The sequence below is a fragment of the Halyomorpha halys genome, unplaced genomic scaffold (genome assembly GCF_000696795.3).
Source record: "Halyomorpha halys isolate HHAL.00 unplaced genomic scaffold, Hhal_1.1 Scaffold537.1, whole genome shotgun sequence".
Lineage (NCBI taxonomy): Eukaryota > Metazoa > Arthropoda > Insecta > Hemiptera > Pentatomidae > Halyomorpha > Halyomorpha halys.
This window is the reverse complement of record NW_027114362.1, coordinates 196,208-217,289: the sequence shown is the minus strand read 5'-3', so window position 1 is coordinate 217,289 and position 21,082 is coordinate 196,208. Positions and strand designations below refer to the sequence as shown.

General features: G+C 31.0%; 1 protein-coding gene across 2 annotated transcripts in view; it reads right to left on the bottom strand.

The window, feature by feature from the left end:
- The window catches only part of LOC106684022 (caspase-3), a 25,016-nt gene extending 10,269 nt beyond the window's left edge, over positions 1 to 14,747 (bottom strand). The window contains exons 1-3 of one of the 2 annotated variants that reach the window (XM_067051559.1): positions 13,919 to 14,747; positions 8,638 to 8,836; positions 1,359 to 1,496 (exon numbers count right to left, since the gene is read on the bottom strand). In XM_067051559.1, coding sequence (XP_066907660.1) covers positions 1,359 to 1,496; positions 8,638 to 8,836; positions 13,919 to 14,665 — 1,084 coding nt within the window. In that variant the 5' untranslated portion in view covers positions 14,666 to 14,747. The remainder of the gene's footprint in view (positions 1 to 1,358; positions 1,497 to 8,637; positions 8,837 to 13,918) is intronic. The other variant, XM_014425847.3, reaches the window with a different exon arrangement.
- Between the last annotated feature and the right edge of the window lie 6,335 nt (positions 14,748 to 21,082).

The following is a 21,082-nucleotide window of genomic DNA, read 5'->3' as shown; positions in this document are numbered from 1 at the left end:
GTTTTCTGGAGTGGTGCGTCCTTCACACTCTCTCTCCAATTCACTTCTTTCTGCTGCATAGCAAATGCAAGTGAAAAACACGTGCTCCGCGGTTTCCTCGACAGTCTGACATCCAGGGCATTCTGCGGTGTTGTCCAGTTTGAAGCGGTACTGGTAGGCTCTAAAGCATCCATGTCCGGTCAACAATTGGGTTATATAAAAATCCACCTCACCATGCTGGCGACCATACCACTTGCCCACATTGGGTATTAACCTGTGAGTTCACCTCCCGGAATCTGCAGCCTCCCAACGCTGCTGCCACTGGTCGTTGGTTGTTTTTCGCTTTTTTTCTCTGGACAAGTGCAAGCGTCGTTCATAGTGCTTGCTTCTTTCTTCAACAAGGAGTTCCACAGGTGGCATTCAGGCTATCACACACACTGCTTTGTAGGAAACAGTTCGAAAAGCGCTAACTGTCCTTAAACAAACTCTGCGGTAAACTGAAACTATCTGTCTCCTGTATGATATGGAAGCCATCGCTTGTTTCCAAATCGGGGCTGCATATAACATAATGGAGGGGACAACAGTAGCAAGAAGCCTTCGGCTACTTTCTTTGGGACCTCCGACATTTGGCATAAGGTGTGTCAAAAAGGATGCTACTTTAGCATTAAAGAGATTAAATTATTAGAACAGGCACAAAGGAGAGCTCTATTACTTGTGTGTAGGGCTTATAGGACTGCACAAACTTTAGCCTTGCAAATAATTAAGGGTCAACTGCCAATAGACTTTCAAATCACTATAAAGAAAGGTTTGCCACCAACGTTAGGTCAAGTTGTTTCGTTAGTTCCAGCAGAAGATTCAAAGAAGTTGCTAGTAGAATAGATGGCATTGTCTTATCTGAATGGCAAAGGAGGTGGGATAACTGTGCAACTAGAAGACTGACTCACGAGTTCCTTCTAAATGTCAAAAAAAGGGTCAAAAATTAATGGGTAGAGACAGACCACTGGTCATTGCAGCTTCTTACAGGGCATGGCAACATCAGTTTTAAGTTACACTTCTTATAAAAAAAAAAAAAGGGGATGACCCAAACTGTAGCTGCGGAGCCGTGGAAAACATGAAACATAATTTTTGACTACCCTATGTACACTTGTGCCAGACTGGCTTTAGCAGGTGAGTTCTCCTTGCTCTATTGGGAAATGTCGATTCAGGCATTGATTTAATAATTCAAACATTCCCAGAACTATATTATTCATGTAACAATATATGAATTATACTATCTATAATGTTCTATTTGTAGAACTTATTTTACAAAGAGAATATTTTCAAATACAATACCACACTAATAAACAAATTTTAAATAAATTAAATGAAAGATAAATAACCTCCACGTAAGAAATGGTGTCCCTGGCAAGCTTGAATTATCAACACCTTAGGTATTTTATTAAGAGCTTTGCAATACATCAGCTGGTCGGTAATAAAATTAATATCAATTGACTTATCATCTGATGACAAAATAGCACCTGAAATAAAAGTAAAAATATACTAATATTGACACATAAAACATATAAATATGATATATAGTGTGTGGTGTGGGCTTGTGTGTGTGTCATCATGAAACATATAATAGGAAAAAAAACATGAATATAGTAAGAGACAAAAAAAATAATTATACACAAATACTGGCTGTATTTTGTCCAAAAATCCAAAACAATAGTTTATAAATTGAAAACACCATTTATAACAAAATTATATTCATGTTTCTAATGTTAGTGATAGACACATTTTTTGAAACAATTGTAATCCTAATTAACCATTGAATCCCTACATAATTTCAAAAAAGAGTAAAACAACTTACCATTTTTTGGGTAATGAATATGAATATTATGTTTATTCAGTTGATTTATTCAGAGAAGAATAAATCTAAAAGTTATGTAAACCAGTCTCAAGGACAAAACAAATTTATTATCCAGATTAACAAATGCTACATGTAATCTGAATATCCAAAATCCATAACAATGAACTTTATCGAAGTTCAGTCCAAACCAACAGGAATAACTGATAATTAATAAAACACAAATAATTTTTACTTCAAGATTGAATTGAAAAATGTTACTCAATTCATTCATGTCTAGAGACACCAACATGTTGTCATGTGCCAAACAAACATTAGTTGCCAGTGATAAGTTGTTATCCTGTTCAAGACATACTCTAACATCCAGTGATATGTTGGTATCATGCATCACCATATAATTTATAATACACAAAAATACATAAGAATGAATGTATGCATGTTTTTACATATATATTGACCAGAAGCATATTTTACGGATTGAGCTGCTAAAGTTTTTGAAGGAAGGATTTTCAAAAACAATCCCGATTCATGTGCATTATAAATTTGATGGGGAGTTAAATTAAATCTTTTAACCAAACAGTTAGAATTTTCAATAAATAACATGGGTGCAATGTTATCACCACTAAAACTCTCCCCTAGAATGGCCAACTGCCTAATACCATGTTTTTTTTTTAAATTTGAGGAGCTATCCTTCAGAAGTGGAGAATGCTCCTCAATACTTAAGTTTTTTATGAAACCATATTGCTTTTTCATTCACCAATGGTCCAGCAATAGAAACTTCCCCAGCATGTTTTGGCATGAACCATTAATAGACAGCTTCATCCAGGTGTCTTAATATAGAGTTCTTCATTGTTTTCCGAGGACATGATGTTAGGGCTGACAACAATACAAAGTTATAAAAGTCTTTTTCCTGTTCCAAAATATCATGAACAGTTTGCTTGTCCATTCCTAATTCAGTGGACAATTTTTTAACACTTTCACCTTTTTCTACTCATTTTATAATGGTTAATTTCTGTTCAAGGATTAAAATGACATATTTTCTTTTTAGCGACATTTCATTAGTTCATATTGAAATGGAGTCTAAGGCACAACTGAGTAAATAATTTTATTTTGGAGGAAAAATGTCAGTAAAAGTTTCGAAACCAGACTTGAAAATATTACTATTCCTAGAATATGAATTGGACTAGTAGTTACCTAAAACATCTCAATCATACGATATCAGCTTACAATGTTGTTCCATCCACTATTTTATAACATTAATTTAAGAAAAATACATAATTAACAATTAAAATCATTATAATGTAATCATTAAAAATAATCTCACATATTCATTTTTAAAAATAAATATTATACATATAAAATAAATGATGCAAAAATTAAAAAAAATATTGTATTAAAAATAAATAGGCCCCTCGGAACCCCAGTTAATGGGGTCCTACTGTAAAGATTATGAGAGGCTCCTTATGTATTCGTACATTCAATAAGTGTTTCGAATTTTTTCCACCATGGTCAATCAAGAATGATCAACTTCAAGTTAACTATTAGGTGATTGATTGTCCCAGTTAAATATTGGTTGACTGTTTTCATCCCTTTTGAAAAAGTTCTTCAACTGAAATCTCAGTCGGCCTCTTGTTCTTTTATCTTAGGAGTCTTGTAATTAATTATAAAGTGGTGTTGCACCTTATTCTATAGACTAGAGTTACAACTGTCATTAATCCTAATAGTCACTGCAACTCCTCATTATGCCATATTATTTTAAAAACAGCTATCTTACAATAATTGTCCTTAAAGCCTATATTAGATAAAAGAGTAAACCTTTTATGCCTTAAGCTTGCAATATGATATTTTTTATTCTTATTTATTATTCTATCCAAGGTACTTTTCAATTTTATTTACCAGAGATCATTTAAAAACAGACCTTAGGTTAAAAAATTTGAATACAATCAACTATTTTTTTTTTTTAGCTTCCAACGTATTACAGAAAACTTGGGTACATTATAAAATACAATGGAACAAATTAGCGATAGTGATTGTCATGATTTAAAACAAATTGAAATTTCACATAAACAGGTAAAGCAACCAACATAAATATAGCAGATAAATTAGTTTTAAACTTTAATAGATTTATTAATGAATTGTTTGAGAGTAGTTTGTATTAATAATAACACAACTACAAATGATCCACCTTACTCTCAACAAAATTAATTTTAGTTCTCAAAGGCTCAAGGCCCTTAGGCCATTATCAAAGAGACAACCTCAATTATTGACTTGTCACAACTCATTAATAGAGGTATTTCACTTACAGGCCAATTGCCCATGTCATATAATCAAAACATATAATCTCAATACATCAAAAATTTAAAAAACAAAAAATTCTTCTTACTAAACACAATAACAATATTAACAATAAATATTAACACAAACTTCAGTGATCCAAATTTACTCTCAACTTTTTATTTTTAAACTTCCAACGTTTTGGCCCTTAGGCCATTTTCAAGGAGACAACCTTAATTATCGTTGAGAGTTTAAAAATAAAAAGTTAAGAATAAATATGTATCATAGATTGTGTTAATATTAATATAAACCACTCTCAAACAATTAATATATTAAATCAGTCATTTTTTTAGCATGCTTATATTACAACATTTCCATACCAAAGCATTATAGGTCTTATAATCTTTCATTTCAAAATTTTTATTCATATCTAGAAGTTCTGTATTTTTATTTATATTACTTTGTTACAAATACTGACATATTTTATTAGTAGTGATTGCTGGAAGATCTTCCACATCTAAAAGGTTCCACCAAAAGGTGCAGACATTCGGGCTTCAAGTGAATGTGGAGAAGCCAAAGGTAATGGTAATGAAAAGAAAAAACTTGATGAATCCACAAAATCTGTTAGTAATGGTTGCAATGACACATAATTGTTGGCAGTAGCTCCTTTCAATATGTCACCAGTTTTAAATATCTAGGAAGCTAAAATAATGTCTTCTTGGACAAGGAGGAGATCTAAGCTCGAATAATCACTGCTAACACTCCTGCTATCATGCTCCATAGTGCATCTCTTAACAAAAAGATTGATCAGTCATATAACAAAGCCCAGATTACATAAAACATTGATAAGATACAATCATATCCTATGATGCATATGGAACTTAGGAGATGATTGGGACAGTAGCAAGGAAAATGGGGAGTGGCACCAGAAAAATAATAAGGAAAAGTACAGCATCGATGGAGATCTCAGGATTTCAAATTTCATAAAAATATAACAATTAAAATGACTGGGTCAGGAGAAACAATAACTGGATTTCTAAGAAGCTAGTCTTTTGCAATCCAGAGTGACAGCTTATAGAAGACCATTTGGAAGATGGAGAGGAAGGGTAACTGCATATCTGTCAGTGAACGGACTTTCTCTGAAACAAAATAGAGACCCAGAAGTCTAGGAAAGAGCATTGGAGAGCAGGCCAAGGCCTAGCTAGTATGTCTGTTCCGGTCAATAAAGAACTATTATAAGGGGTTTTCAGGTTCCAATTGAATCATATAAGTAAGGATCATTAATTCATAAGCCTTATGACATTTGAATTCAAGTAAGATCTGGGGCCTAGCAATAATTTTTTTTCTTATTCCAACATCATGCACTTGGCTTACCATTTTCAAACTTTTGATCTATCAGTTTCTTCCATAAATTCTGAGGGTGACAATGCATAGGTTCATCCTAAAGATAAGGTGCAACAACACCGATATGATCAAAGTGAAGATCCTACTTTTTTACTAAAGAAAGAAGGTAACTGACATATTAAGCTTTACTACAGAAGAGAAAAATCCTCATAATCCCTCAAATATCTTTGAGAGAAAGCCTTAATATTAATAATTAAGTAATAAGCCTTTATGAATGTTATCATTTTCAGTTATTTCTAGTCTTCTAAGTGCCTATATATGCATCAATATCTTGGTAATGCCTGAGGGATTAACATCAAAACTTACAATTTTTAATTAGGAATTAATATTTTTCTTTATAGTTTCCTCCCAGTCCTTCTTATCTGGCACTCTTAAGCTTCTGTATAATCTAGGGTATTTAATTGATAAAGTCAAGTAATAATATAACTTTTAAGAAGAGGAGTTTATTTTATTTAGCATCTTGAAACAACTAAAATCCTAAAAAGGGCTCATTGTCAGACTTATTCTGTACCTCTTCAATTTTCAGACTGGTTAGACACTTTATCATGTTTTCGAATATCTTTAGTTAGCAAAATCTCTCAAAATTATTAGCTCTTATATATTACAGGGTGTGAGGTGGCTCATTGATAAGGCACTGTGCTACTAACTCCAAGGATCTGGGTTCGAATCCAGCTGTGACAAATAATTATTTATTCTGTTACTGTATTTGTGGGTAAGCCCTGTGGGTTCGGGAGCCCTACGGGGTCCACCCAGCCTCATAATGTGGGCACCCTTAATTAAAAAAGAAAAAAGGAATACCAATAATAAATCTACGCATATCTTAAAGATTCCTCTTCAATACTGTTCTCATTTTGTTTAACCTATCCCTTGTTCCATTCCTAATTATAACTCATCTTACATTGGAGAAACTAAAAACCTACTTACTGCATAACCCAACACAAATATTCTGTCCATTCCCGTACCTTTACTGCTTCCAAACAGTCCGAACATTCCTTATCATTAAACCATTCATTTGATTTTGACAATACTTCCATTCTAGCTACTGTCACTAACCATGACACACGACTCCTATCCGAAAGTATTTATACACAATTAGAGTCTTTCTTTGTTAACCACAAAACTGACAAACACAACCTTATTTTTCTTAATCATTTTTCTTTCATAATTACATTACGTTGATTTAAATTTTTTTTCATTATTTTAGACACTACTTACATATCTTATGATGTTAAGTCCATTACTCATCATTTACATTTTCTTCCACACCTCTCACTATGTTTATTTCTGTATTTCTTCAACACTTTCTGTTTTTTTAATTTTTCACAATTTAATTAGTACAATTCTCACTTCTATAATACTATGTTTCATATTCTACTGTTATGAATCAACTACTATCTACTTCTATAGTTCTTAATCAACTACTTTCTATTTAATTCATTGTTATGTACATTTCCAAATCTGTTTGTTAATTATTTTCCATTATTTTATGTTTTAGTGATGGTTGTTATCTCTTTTTTAACTCTGATAAAGACCTGAAATTCAGGTTGAAACATTGGCACAAATAAATAAGTTTTTGTTTATTTGCTGATCACAGCCCTGACCATCTGCTCCTCATATTAATCTATGGTCAACAAATAACCCTCATTAAAAATTTAAAATATTTGCAAGATTACTATTAGGTAAAAAACATACAAGTTTGGGTTTCTTGGATTGAGTAAACAACAAAAAAGGACATAGACATTGATACCACCAAAAAAAAAGAAGAAAAAAGCATATTCATGAATTATAATTCAGCAAATAGAAAGATGAACAGTCAATAAAAAATGGTTGACCAATATACTCCATGGTATTTAGTGATATTTATGAACAGTATTATCATTTAATAATGTAGATGATTTTTAGGTGGTGTACGATACAAAGATTCGGGAGGAGATTTTTAATGCAATCCATGAATTAGGTATATCAGCAAAGTTAATTTGTTTAATGAGAGCTACCGTGGAGAATACCCTCAGTAGAGTTAAGATAAACGGAAAAATTAGCGATTAAATTAAATTTTTTTGTGTGTGGCATTTACATAGATATATAAATAAGATCCATTACTTAAGAAAGAATATTTAAAAAAAAAAGAGCTAGTTAATTAATGTGAAATGTTAGTAATGAAAAAGTCAAGAACCTCATTGCATAAAGTGAGTGGTTCTGATCTAATCACTGAAAATATGAGTTTTCTATTTCTAATTGAAAAATTAAAATTCATGGATATGGGCTCCATATCCAGCCCATTTTAATCTCAAAGCATTTATTTCATAATCTCTACTAAGATGGGGCACACTGAAATTCATATTTGTATTTCAGTTTATCTTAAAAAAAACAACAAAAAAAAAACAGATATATAGGGTGTTTTTTTAAGCCCGATAGAACTTGAAATTGTAAAAAATAACACAAAAAATTAAATTGTAATCAAAATTTTTTTTTTATTCGAAAGATCAATACGTGACATTAACATTTGAAAATGATTTCGGGCATATGGGCACCGCCCGCGGCTGTTCTTGACGAAGCGCATTCTGGACGTCCAATTTTGGGCCACTTTTTCGAGCACTGCTGGCCGTATGTCACGAATAACACGAACAATGCTGGCCTCCAAGGCGTCAATTGTTGCTGGTTTATCAGCATAAACCAGTGACTTCACGTAGCCCCACAGGAAATAATCGAGAGGTGTCAAATCGCACGACCATATGCGGCAATTTTGCTTATTAACAAACCCGTTAAGCCAAAAATGCGCCTCATCGCTGAACACAATTTTACAGAATGCGCTTCGTCAAGAACAGCCGCGGTGCCCATATGCCCGAAATCATTTTCAAATGTTAATGTCACGTATTGATCTTTCGAATAAAAAAAAAATTTTGATTACAATTTAATTTTTTGTGTTATTTTTTACAATTTCAAGTTCTATCGGGCTTAAAAAAAGACCCTATACATGTTTAAAATGAAAAACAATAATATGTTTTTAAATGTAAATAGGATCATAAAATGATAAATATAAGAAAAGATATTGTTGTGCATAAGAAATGTTTAATATCTACTTTAAGCAATTAATAAAACCACCCCAATAACAAAACAAACATATTATCTACCTGGTATTCCGTGAGACATAATCACCATGAAAAATACTGAGTAGTTTTTCTCTCTGAAATACATATCAATCATTTTACTCAGAAGTTCAAAATGTTTTTTTGTTACATCAGTAAAAGGTTTTACAGCAATATTAAAATATTTCATCGTTGAAATAAGCACAGCTACATCTTCGGATGAACCATCTCTTTTTTCCTGACCCTGAAATATGTAATAAATATATTCAAAAATAGTAAAAGCGACATAGTTTGAAGCATTAGTATATTAATTATTCTCATATCATAAATCATGCGATTTATTTGTTCACTGTAGTTAAAAACTATCAAGAATAATACTAAGCAATAATGTTTTATATTTTATAAACTGCCAAGAAAAAAAAATAATAATATACATTTTTATAAATTATTTAAGGTATTTTAACCAGGAATAAACCATCTATATTTTTTAATAGGAAAAACTTTGTGAATGAGAAAAATTTTTTATCTTAATTTATAAAAAAAAAAAAAATATACTTCCACCTATTACTTTTAATTATATTAAATTTATGTTTATCACTAAACAGAAAATTATGCCCAAAATCTATTAGTTTCGTGTAGACACTTCTCAGCAAATTCAAGTTAATTTTTTCAATCAACTTCATCAATAAATGGTTCCTTCCTAGGTATCCTGCCATAAATATCGGTTTGATGAGGGATCCTTTTTACACTTGACTCACTGACCTATTTTTTGAAGTACTTGCAACCATATCTACCAATAGCCAAGGCCAAGTAGATGGGCCATTTTTAGCCTATCTGAAGATTTCTATGCACTTTCAGGGCATAAGTAACCTGTGTTAGTGTTAGCCTGAACCCCAACTAATTCTTTTTAAGGTTTGTTAAAGGTTCTTCCTGTCACACCACACCATTAAATAATATAATGAAACATGTAGGAATAAATACCGAAGAGCTGAGCAATTTTTTCATATATTTTTCAGAGCTTGAAAGTAAAAAAAAAAACATTTTTCTCTGATCGCAATAGATAATTCACCATATTTTGTTTTCACATCCACTGAAATACAAACTTTAAGGAAAAATAAATTTCATTATAATATATCATTCAGGATCCCACAAATCCAGAATGATATTGTACTTAAAACCAAACATATAATACAAACATTAAAAAATATAAACTTGTGAAATTTTTTTAGAAACATACTTCTTTATTTATTTTACTCTTTCCCCTTATTTTCTCCACTTTTATCCATTTTCCTTACCCACGTTATAAGTTTTGTACAATATACTTATAATTTGCCTCTTTATCATCTATTATTGTTACATATATTTTCTTCCTCTCAATTTTCATTTTCTTTTCATATTTAAATTTTAAATTAATAATAACTAATATGTTCATACTTCTTTGCATTATATAACTTTATTTTTATGTCACTTCCTTAAGTAAGTTATTGTACCCGCTTTTTCAATTACCTATGTATACATTTTATTTCCCGCTTCTCTCATCACTTCATTTTATTAATTCTATTTTGTAAAATTATTCATTGTATGTGTAAAATTATTCTGTTTATACTTTCTTTTTATATTTTTTTATTTTTCTATACTTACTGTGGTTGTTATCTTGTTTTGTTTTTAGCCCTGAAGAAGGCTAGAAACTCTAGCCGAAACGTCGGCACATTAAAATAAGTTAATCATACTTATTTGTGTTCTTCATTGACCGCACCCCCAACCATCTTCTCCTCATATATCATCCTCGGTCAACTATCTATCATAATCATACTTCTTTTTCTTCTTTACTTACAAAGTGATTTAGTTTACAAGCTAAACAAGTTTCTATAAAAAAAGGTTTGTAATATCAATCCATTCAAATTGCCTTTTTTGAAGATTATTAATTGACCGTATGTAATTAATTGTAGAAAAAAGGTACAGACAGTAGTACTAAAATGTAAAAAAAATAGCCAACAAATATTTATTAGACACCACTGTTTCACACCACTTTGCAGGACTTCATCAGGGCCAAATGAAAACAAGATACAAATATTTTAAAGTATGATATGACCATTACAATACATAAAAAAATAAATAAGAAATGAAAAAATTGAATTAAAAGAATATAAATATAAATGAATAGGATAAATATTAATAACAAGTATAGAAAAGAATAATAGGATTGAAAATGTATCACTGCAGTAATAATAAGTGAAAAAGTAATTAATGTAAGTAATAATATGACAAAATTAAAAGAAAAAGAAAGAGGAATGAGGAAATATATGAAGTTTAAATAGGAAGTAACAACACATCAAGGGGATGGATAAATAAAGGAAAAGATATAATGAAAATAAGATGATAAATTTTATGGTTACATACGGAAGGGGCCAGAAATGAAGAAATGTTGGAAGGTGGTGTAGTGGGGGTTTAACAGCTTTAGGTGTCTGGGTAGAGGTTTTGAAGTTTAAAACCTCTTTTCTCTTCTTGATTCAAAATTTACTTTTCATAAATCACTTCAATAACATATGAAATATAGACAAGTGCTTCAATGATAAAAACAACAATATATTTTTCTTATTAGATGCAGAAATCATTCAGATTTTCCAAAATCTGTACAAAATAGTTATAATCACTTTCCCACCCCTTTTCCTGAAGATCTAAATTTCCCATTCATTGTTTAGTTAAAAAAACAAAAAACTTTTAAACATAAAAATAAGAGAAATCACTCAAAATTACTATTAATCCCAAAATTTCAACCCTAACTAATTTTTTAAGTTCTTTTATTGGTGAAGAAAACATTGAGCGATTCAACAGTAGTAGTTAAAAACTTTTCTCTTCCATTAACTTTCATAAAACCGCTCCTAAGGTTAAAAATTTCATAATATTTAATAACTATCTTTAAAGAAAATAAAATTACCCCAAAGGTAACGAAAAATGGATTCACAATATTTTTTCTCTACCATCATCCTCCCTAATGCTGTTAATATTTTAAGTCCAGGCACTAATTTTTCAACCCCTAACCTTTATCTTACTACAAATTTAAAATTTATTTAAAGACAAGCGATTTGGAGTAGCTTAGGAGCTTAATAGTTTGCAATATCATTTCCAATCACACTGTACAATTCCCACCCCCCCTAATCCTCAATCCTTTCACCCATGTTTTTAAAAGATTTATCATACCCCTATTCCCTACTCAAATCTGAAGACCATCCTATAGTCACCAAATCTGATAAAGGTAATTCAATTCTCATTATGGATAAAACAGTATATACACAAAATGCACTACCTCCTATCTCACAAAACCACCTACAAACTAACCACCTGTAATTTCACCTGCTTCCATGTATACAAATTTTTGACAATAAAAACTTTGAGAGCAATAAAATTAAATGTCCCAAATACCATGACTTCATTTTATATAATTCCTTACTTAGTTTACAATGTTTATATCTCGTTTTCATTAGGCCCTGTGAAGTGGTGAGAAACATCGGTGTCTAATAAATATTTTTTTGACTATTTTGTGTACCTTTTTTTTTACTGCACCCGTACCTTTTTCCGACTATTAGTTACACATAGTCAATTAATATCTTTAAAAATGCTATTAGAATAGAATAATATTACTAACCTTTTTTTGATAAAAATTTCTTTAGCTTGTAGACTAAATCACATTGTGGGTAAAGAAGAAAAAAAGTTTGTTTCTAAAGAATTTAAACAAGTTTACATTTTGTTTATTTTTGAGAATAATGCCATGCAGGATTAAGGGAATCCTAAAGAAGTATTATAATGAAATTTATTTTTTCCAGTTACTTTTTACTGCCAATTCATGTATTAATTACAGGTGTTGTTCACTCTTCCTTGAAATAAAACATTTTTCATTACCAAAAGCTACCTTTTGCCCTAATAATAATATCTTGTCCATGTTTAATTCGGCAGAAATCACAAGAAGAAGTAAGGGGTAAGAACTTGCTTGTGAGATTTACTCTTACACCTGAAGTTGTTTAGAGCAACAATATATCAATTTCTAAAAACTAAATAAAATTATTATAATTTCATTCAAATATAAAGGAATAACTAATAAATAAAAAAACAAAATAAAGTTAAATTAAATAAAAATTTACAAAAGAAAATTACTCCACGGAGCAATGGATGTTTAACGAACTTTACCTCACCTTTTGCCACAGACAGATTTATCATAATATTTTGCTCTCACAGCTAATAAACCGTCATTAAATATATTTTTGCCAAGAATGTCATAGTTTATAAAATTATTTTTTTACAAGCTAAAAAGACAAATGCAAAATGGAATGAACTTGTAAGTGACTAATAAAGGTAATGTATGATAAAGCATAGATGGCTACATAAAGAATAAAAGAGGAGGTAAGAATAACTAAGTTTTTCATTAAGAAGAAGAAAATCTCATGTGGCAAGTTTTAAATCTCAGGCAGTGAATAGTAAACAATTTACATAATAAATTATTTGGCGATAATTCTGATAATATTTTTTTAAAAACAGATTTATCATAATTGTTTTATTTAGTTATCTCTGTATTTTTTTTAAAGCCTCTCTAGAGTGAAATATGAAAAAAATGAAATATGATTCTTCACTTAGCCTCTATAAAAATTCTTAGGGGACCTGAGAGTGACCAGAATGGGCAATGGAGAGACAAATATTTAATTAACTTTCAATATTCAGCATTAAGAAATAAAATTCTCAATTGGTAGTTTCAAATACTGATGATTGCGAAATTAATAAGGGAGACATTATTAAACTTCATTCATACTCCAATTTTTTTTTTTTTTTTTTACAAAAAAGGGAAAAATGGTATCTACACTCCTAAGCCAAGTTGAAGTAAAAGTTGTTGTAATGAATCTCTACTTGCCAGTTTAGCATTTTTCCTTTTTATTCTGTTTCTTGAAATGACAGGGATGTTATTACAAATTAAGTTGTTTCATCAGCATTACGTTCTATATTGAGTTTTATTATCGTAATGTATAATATATGAATATAATATGGAGAAAGTGAGAGTTAAAATCTCAAGCAGGTCAAATTTTTGTTACAGTTTAAAAATATGTTAAAAGGTGCAAATAGTTTATGATCAAAACATTAAAACTGACTACTGCTAAATAAATATTTTCTATTAAAATTAATACAAAAATGACACACTACTTTGTTTTGTAACTAACTAAATTATTCGAAAATCCATATCAGAACCAATTGATTTTAATTTTTAAAAAAAATTAATAACTAAATAGCACTAAATTTTAAGAATGAACCCTACACCAAAAAAATAAAATAAAATACTTACTTTGAAATTAACTTCATTTATAATCACACAGAGGCCAACATTCTCTGGATCTTTAATTGGATACATTTCATCTTTAGATGAATTTACAGATTTAGGTAATGGATTAGATTTTTGAGTTGCTGTAATACCATTTATGATACAGGAACTTTCATTCAACTCTTCAAGAAAGCTGTTAATTACAGAATTATTCAAAGCAAACAATTTCGAAATCAAAAATTGGAGTCCATCATCGTATGAAGATAGAATCTTTAAAATAAATATTTCAAGATATTTTACTTGAGTTATTGAAGATACAGACTCCATTACTTGTAAACTTTCAGCATTTGTCAAATTTTCACAAATTTTATAGAGTATTACTCGTTGTTTAGAAACAAATTTTGATCTTTCAAAAACTCTTTTGGCATCATAAATACCTATCCCAAGTTTTAATAGAACTAAAATATGCTGCATATAGAATACACATTCAACAAACTTTTCATCCCAATTAAGGTGTTTATTAATCAAATTGTCAGATATAAAATTATATTTATAATTCTTTAAACATTTTTCACAAATGTTTAAGCAAGAGCTAACGTCATCAAAAAATAAAAAAGAAAATGATACTTTTTCATATTCTTCAAAACATTGTTCAATTTGAGGTATCAAAATTTCTATCATACCAGGATCAAGAAATATCGGCAATTTTCGTTCTCGAATGGGTCCGGCATCGCATGATAAGTGTTCAAAACGATCATAAATGTTTTCCATTTAACAAATAATATACACAAATTAAGATGAAATAACTAATTTTAACACTCCTTTCAAATATTAAGTCGTTCAGTAAGAGGGAACAAGGAGGTTCAAGGTATATTAGCAAACAGGCTAGAAATGTTTGTGTCGGATGGCGCTGGATCATCGAGATGAGAACTGTGTTTGGCTGCCTGAAATTTCTTGAACTAAGAGTGTACTTAACTTGATTGATGATGATTTTCCCTTAGCTTGTGTCAGACCCGCCAGAAAATGAAGTTGGCCGCATATCTTCCTGCTTCCTTTCGATGGTTTTCTCACGTCTTTAAATCAATGAGGCCCTTATTAGTAGTAGATTAGTAGGTGCAGTGTGGAAAAGACTGCAGACCCAAAACTTTTGATGATTTCCTTTTTGACTTTGCCATCAATAAACCTTATCCAGGCGGGTAGTGGGGATTTTTCAGAAATTCTTTTGATAAATAGGAATATTTGTCCTCTGATTCCTATAGAGGACAACTTTAGTAGTATGATGGCATGGTTAATATTGTCAAATGCTTACAGCATGTCAAAGAAGACAGCTATCATTTTTGCCTGTTAATAAATGCATACTGAGCTTCTGTCTCCAATGCTATCATGTGGTCTATAGTGGATTGACTCTTATGAAAGCCTTACTGGAATGGTTGTATTAGGTAATTTTTTTCTGTAATCCACATCAATCTTTTATTGACCATTTTCTCCATTATTTTGCATACACAGGTAGTAAGAAAAAATGGGCGATAGCTAGCTGGGATGAGCTTAACTTTTCCGGTTTTTAGAATTGGAGGGAGTGAGTATTGATTCGCGCCAGATATTTGGTAATTTTCCAGTTGACAAAACATGTTTGTAACAAGTAACCAATTTTGTCTGCTATTTGGAAGTCTTTTAATCATATCGTAATATATATTGTCAGGACCGGGATAGGAACTCTTTACAATGTTCAGTATGTTATCGAGTTCCCTCAATGAAAATTGTTGGTAATTATGAGGTTGTGTCGTCTGTACTATTTTGGAATTATGTTTGTTCTGGAATGCTATTTCGGTGGGGATTATATAATTCATGAATTTAGTGTGCAAATGTGTTTGAAACAGTTAATTTGTCGTAAGATAGCCGTCCGTTGACTAATACAGTCTAGCAGGGACAGGAGGCTTTGGACGAGTTTTCGAATTTCGTTTCAAACGATGGTAGAACTTGTAGTTGCATTTATACTGTTGACGATTTTTTTTTTTTCCAACTTTCGGTTTTACATTGGTTGAATGTTGTTCTACAAAGTATTCTCTGGCTTTTGTACTCTATTGGGTTACCGTTTGTTATCGACGTTTGGAATTTTTTGTATTTCCTACGACGGTTTTTAATTGCTTTCTTGTACCAGTCATTAAACCATGGGGCAGGTGGTCTTTTCGGTGACCCAGATACTTTACTGCTTGTAAGATGGTGCTATTGCCTCTCACCCCTCCTCAATACTCATATCACAAAGAAACCCTTGTGATGAAATAGCCAGGAACGTAAACAGAAGCCAATCAGCTTTGTCTAGCAACTATCTGCGTTTAGTGCGGCACATAGGCTTTAAAGTTTTGAATCTGTAAGAACGGTTCAATCTAGATTATTGTATTGCGTAGAGCTGCAGAGGCATAGGCAAAGAGCTGAAAATGCCATAAATATGGCTGAAGTAAGTTGGTTGAGCACAGTTAAGGAGTAAATTGAATAGTTACAGTTTAGGTCTTGTGAATCCTATAGAGGGTGTTGGCCATTCATGTCTCCGACAAGAAGGAGAGGGTGGGGTAACTGTCTAATATGTCCCAGAGATGCTGGGTTTCTATTGACCGGTCCTGAGGTAAGTATATATTACAGATTGAAAAAGTGAGGTTTAAATGAATTAAATATTTTACTAGTTACCGCTTGTAGATAAGTGTATATTGGTATAGATTTGGAATATACAGACGGGTGTATGGCAAGGACATGGTGGTGGTTAGGGTCATATTTTCTATAAATTTCCAAAAATTTTGAAGTTCTATTTTCATGATTTAAAATATTGGTTTCTTGAAGAGCTATACAGAACGGGTTGAAATCTTGGATCAGAATTTTCAGGTCATTAAAATGGATTTTCAATCCGTTAAAATGCCATTGGATGAAATACATATTTAGGAAATGAAAGAGAAAGAAGATAAAATAAATTGTTGCATTTATGTATTATTGTTTCGTTTATTTTTAAAGTTATCTTTTCTTAGGTTTTTATTTTGGTTTCTGTTGTTCATAAATTTCATTATCTGTTTGGTTATTGACGGTTAAATCAACGTTACAAGAGCGATATAGAGCATTATGTGATCCAGTACAGCTAATGAATCTTGGGGGCAAATTAAATTAAGTATTTTCACAATGTTTACTTTGACCACACTGTACACACACCGACTCCTTACTACATTGTGCCGTAGGATGATTAAATCCAAGGCAATTAAAACATCATAATGGGTTAGAATAATGAGGTTGTACCTTAATAATTTCGTACCCAATTTTTAAAGTTTCTGGATGTTGTGGAGTAGGAAAAGTTATAATATAGTTATGTGTTAATATTTCATTACCATTATATTTAGATTTAATTCTAACGATACCTTTAATTATTGAAGCTGATTCTTTTTATATTTCTTCTATTTCCATGCATTTAAAATCATAATTTCGGATAACACCCTCGCTGTAGTTGAGAGTATTATGCGTTGTTATTTAAACTGGGGATTGTCCACCGAAGTCCGTAAAAGATAATAGTTTTGTTGACTGTTGACCATTTAATGTTTGAATTAATAAAGAACTGTCTCTCAATTTATGAACCGATTTTACATTTCCTACCAAGTTGATTATAACCTTATGGATAAAAAATGGAGATATTTTTTAAAAGTCCCCTTGATCTGTTCATTTTGCTATTAAAACGTAGGCATTATATTCTCTGCTCTTTGGGGAATAATTTGATCGGAGGGATGTTTTATTTTACCACGAATTTTTGTCCCTGGACTAGAGAGATCGTACGGGTCCGGAGAATTCCCCTATGTGTTGCCTATGTTATAAAATATATTAAAATAAAAATAAAAATGAAAAAATATATTATAAAAGTAAATAAATAAAATAGAAATTATAAAAGTAATGTAATAGAATAAATGTTAAGCTGTTGGAGAGTCCTGCACCGAAAAATAGCCAACAATATCACTATAGTTCAAGATTAAACAGACATACCACAATCCTAACACTATAAAGTCTAGAATAGAACTGCGCACTCGACAATTATCGTTACTTTTGCAATCCATTACACCAAATTTTAAAATGGTTGATTCCTAGTGTATTTTGTTACATCAACCTAAAAAAATGTAAGTAAACTTGTAATATATTACATATTGTCCTTAAATGCTATGTAATTGAAATTTTTGAGTGATTTCATAATCAATTATATTATTATTCAAGTACAATTTACTTAAACTTTTTGAGTGAAATGTATACAACTATTGAATTACAAAGTGGAATCACGTAGTTATTTCTTTTAGTAAGAAATATCTGAATGCAACAAAAAAGTATTAATTGATGTGTATATAATTTTAATTTAATTTTTTATTTTTTTAAATATTGCTAACAAATACTCGTATTTAAACGGGTTTGAGTGTAAACTTTTTCGATTTTACACTTTTTTTGAGGATTTTAACAAAAACGCCTCAATGATGAACGGGAAGAAAGGAAAATTACTGCTCACCCAGACAAAGATGGCTCTCATATATATCAAGTGTCTTCTCCCCACAGAGGGCGTTAGAAGTGGTAAGGTTTGACTGTTTAGCCACATGGGGCGCTAGCAGTGCCTACATTGTGGGTTCCCTCTGTTCAGACTTTCGGTTTACCGAAACAATTAGTAGTAATATTCTGTAAATAAGGTATATGAATATAACTCACTTTTTTTTTTCAGAATAAGATGAATTTAGCTGTAAATACATTGTGTAACTTCACAACATATATATAATAATAAAAGGCAAGATCTTAATAAACTCATAACATTACAATAAACCTGCCACTGTACTTCAAACTGAGATTAACCCTTGCTCGTTTCAAAACAGCAACTTCCTAACTATTCACAGCAAAAACTTTCAATTAATTAGCTATGATTTCAAGGTTTATTGGTTATGACAATAGCGAAAAAGTTATGACTATTGTCATAACAACCATTGAAATACGAAAATACGTATTTTATAATCTATTATAAATAATTTGTTAATTATTTTGAATGTATAAAATTAGAGGTAATTTGAAGAAAGCTCAAAACACTTAATTGTACATTGATACGATGAGTTTAATCAAAATTGTTCGTGCCGTTTCGGAGAAATTGATAGTGAAAAAAAAAATATCTAATAACTAATTATTTAAAAATTAAAAAATTACTACAATGAATAAAAAATCGAAACTTAAATAAAACGAATGACAACAACAATGGTAATAAATACTTCGGGATAACTTATATTAAAGATCTAAAAAAGAAACTATAAATTATTTTTAGATGAGATTATATGACAACACTGAGAAAGAGTTTATTCCAAACCTGTAAATATGCTAGAAAAGCTGTACTCAAAAAACGAAATAGATTATACCAAAAGACAAATTATACAATTTGATCAATAATATTAAATTTATAGCCTGTGAGAACAAATCATACTTCGAATAAACTCGAAAAACGACCACGGCAACTTAAGTAAAACAACAATTCAAAATCTACAAAAACAAAATCAGCAGCAGAACTATCACAACATACATAAATAAATACATAACTTTCATTTCAGGAAAGGCAAAAATTCTCCATAGTGAATAAATTCAGAATCATTGAATCCATACTGATAACGATAAAATTCGTAAATTCTATTACCCGACATGCAGAAAGAGAATATTCCTTTTAGTTGTGGTGTAAAATGAATTATTTATATGGTTTCAGCTGCAAAATCAGTAGTTTAGGTAATTATCTCAACTATCATACTCTGGTGTCCAATGTCTCTCAACCACTGAGCAGCTGAGTACGATTACTCAGTTGCTACTCAGTATATTTGAGTACAGAGTACAATGCTGATACTCATAACATGTAATCACCTTTACAACTGAATAAATCTGTACTCAAGAAAAAAGGAAAAGTGTGAATATGAGTACTTGCAATTTGTAGGACTAAACTAAACTAAAATATGTAGGATATGTCTATATAGCCGTGTGCGGGGCTTCAGCGGTTCTAAGACCGACTAGGGGTTCCCCGTACACATTTTTATATTGAATTTATATTTATATTCTATCTATTCATATTATGTATTTGTATTGCGTATCTCTATCGGTTCCTGATGGGAACCGACTGAAAACGTATGCGATATATTGCTATGTATCGAGGCATTAGCCATGATTAGAACAGTATGTCGTTTATTAAGGTTTTTTGCTATCTGTCCCCGATACCTGGTTAGGGTAGGAGTCTCTTACTGCGTCCCCAGATATGAAAACATCTGTGTTAAGTTTGTCACGTTACCAGAGTCCCCTGAGAAAATTAAATTGGCTAATCTTTAAGTGTTCTAACAAAGTTGACAGGTTTGACGAGGGATCGGAATCAAATTAAACAGGTGCAGGCCCTTCCTGGACATGTCAAACTTTTTTACCCATGAGGAGGGGGACGCATACCTAGGGAGCCTTCAATCACCGATAGTCAATGAGATAGGATATTACAAAATAAGGTAACGCCCCAAAAGGGAAGTGGGAGAAAAAGGACAGGTAATCTAGATCAGAAATAAAAACAGTCAAGAGGAAGACTTAGACGGGGACACTCAACAGGAAGGCTTGGACGGGTGAGGACCACAGTCAAGAGGCAGGCATAGAAGATGCACTTCGACCAGACGAAGACGTGTGAAGGGCCACGAGACCTGGACATCCCTTATGAACGACACCTACGGCACTACATCCCACGGCATCAGCAGCTATAAGTATAAAATTAACCAATAAGTAATAATGTAATAATCTATATTTTATGACAACCTTTATCTGAATCATTTGAATCATATTAATCATAGCAACAAATTGTAAATAAATACTTAGTTTCTTTATGTAGTTTCTATACTATTATATAACCCTATATACCACTCTTTATTATACTATATAATTAATGGTAACAACATTTTATGAATATAAAGGTATTTAATTGGTAAACTGGTAAACACACAAAGAGCTTTTGGAAAAGAATCCAATCATAATAATAGTTTTTTAAGACTCAATATATAATTAATTAATTAACTTATTTTTGGATAATTGCCTTCAGCGATTATCCTGGCATCCCGAGTAAATCTCAATACATACATAGCAATATTTAACTCAAGCACTAGATACCATAGACACTCGCCATATGAATATTAGTAATTA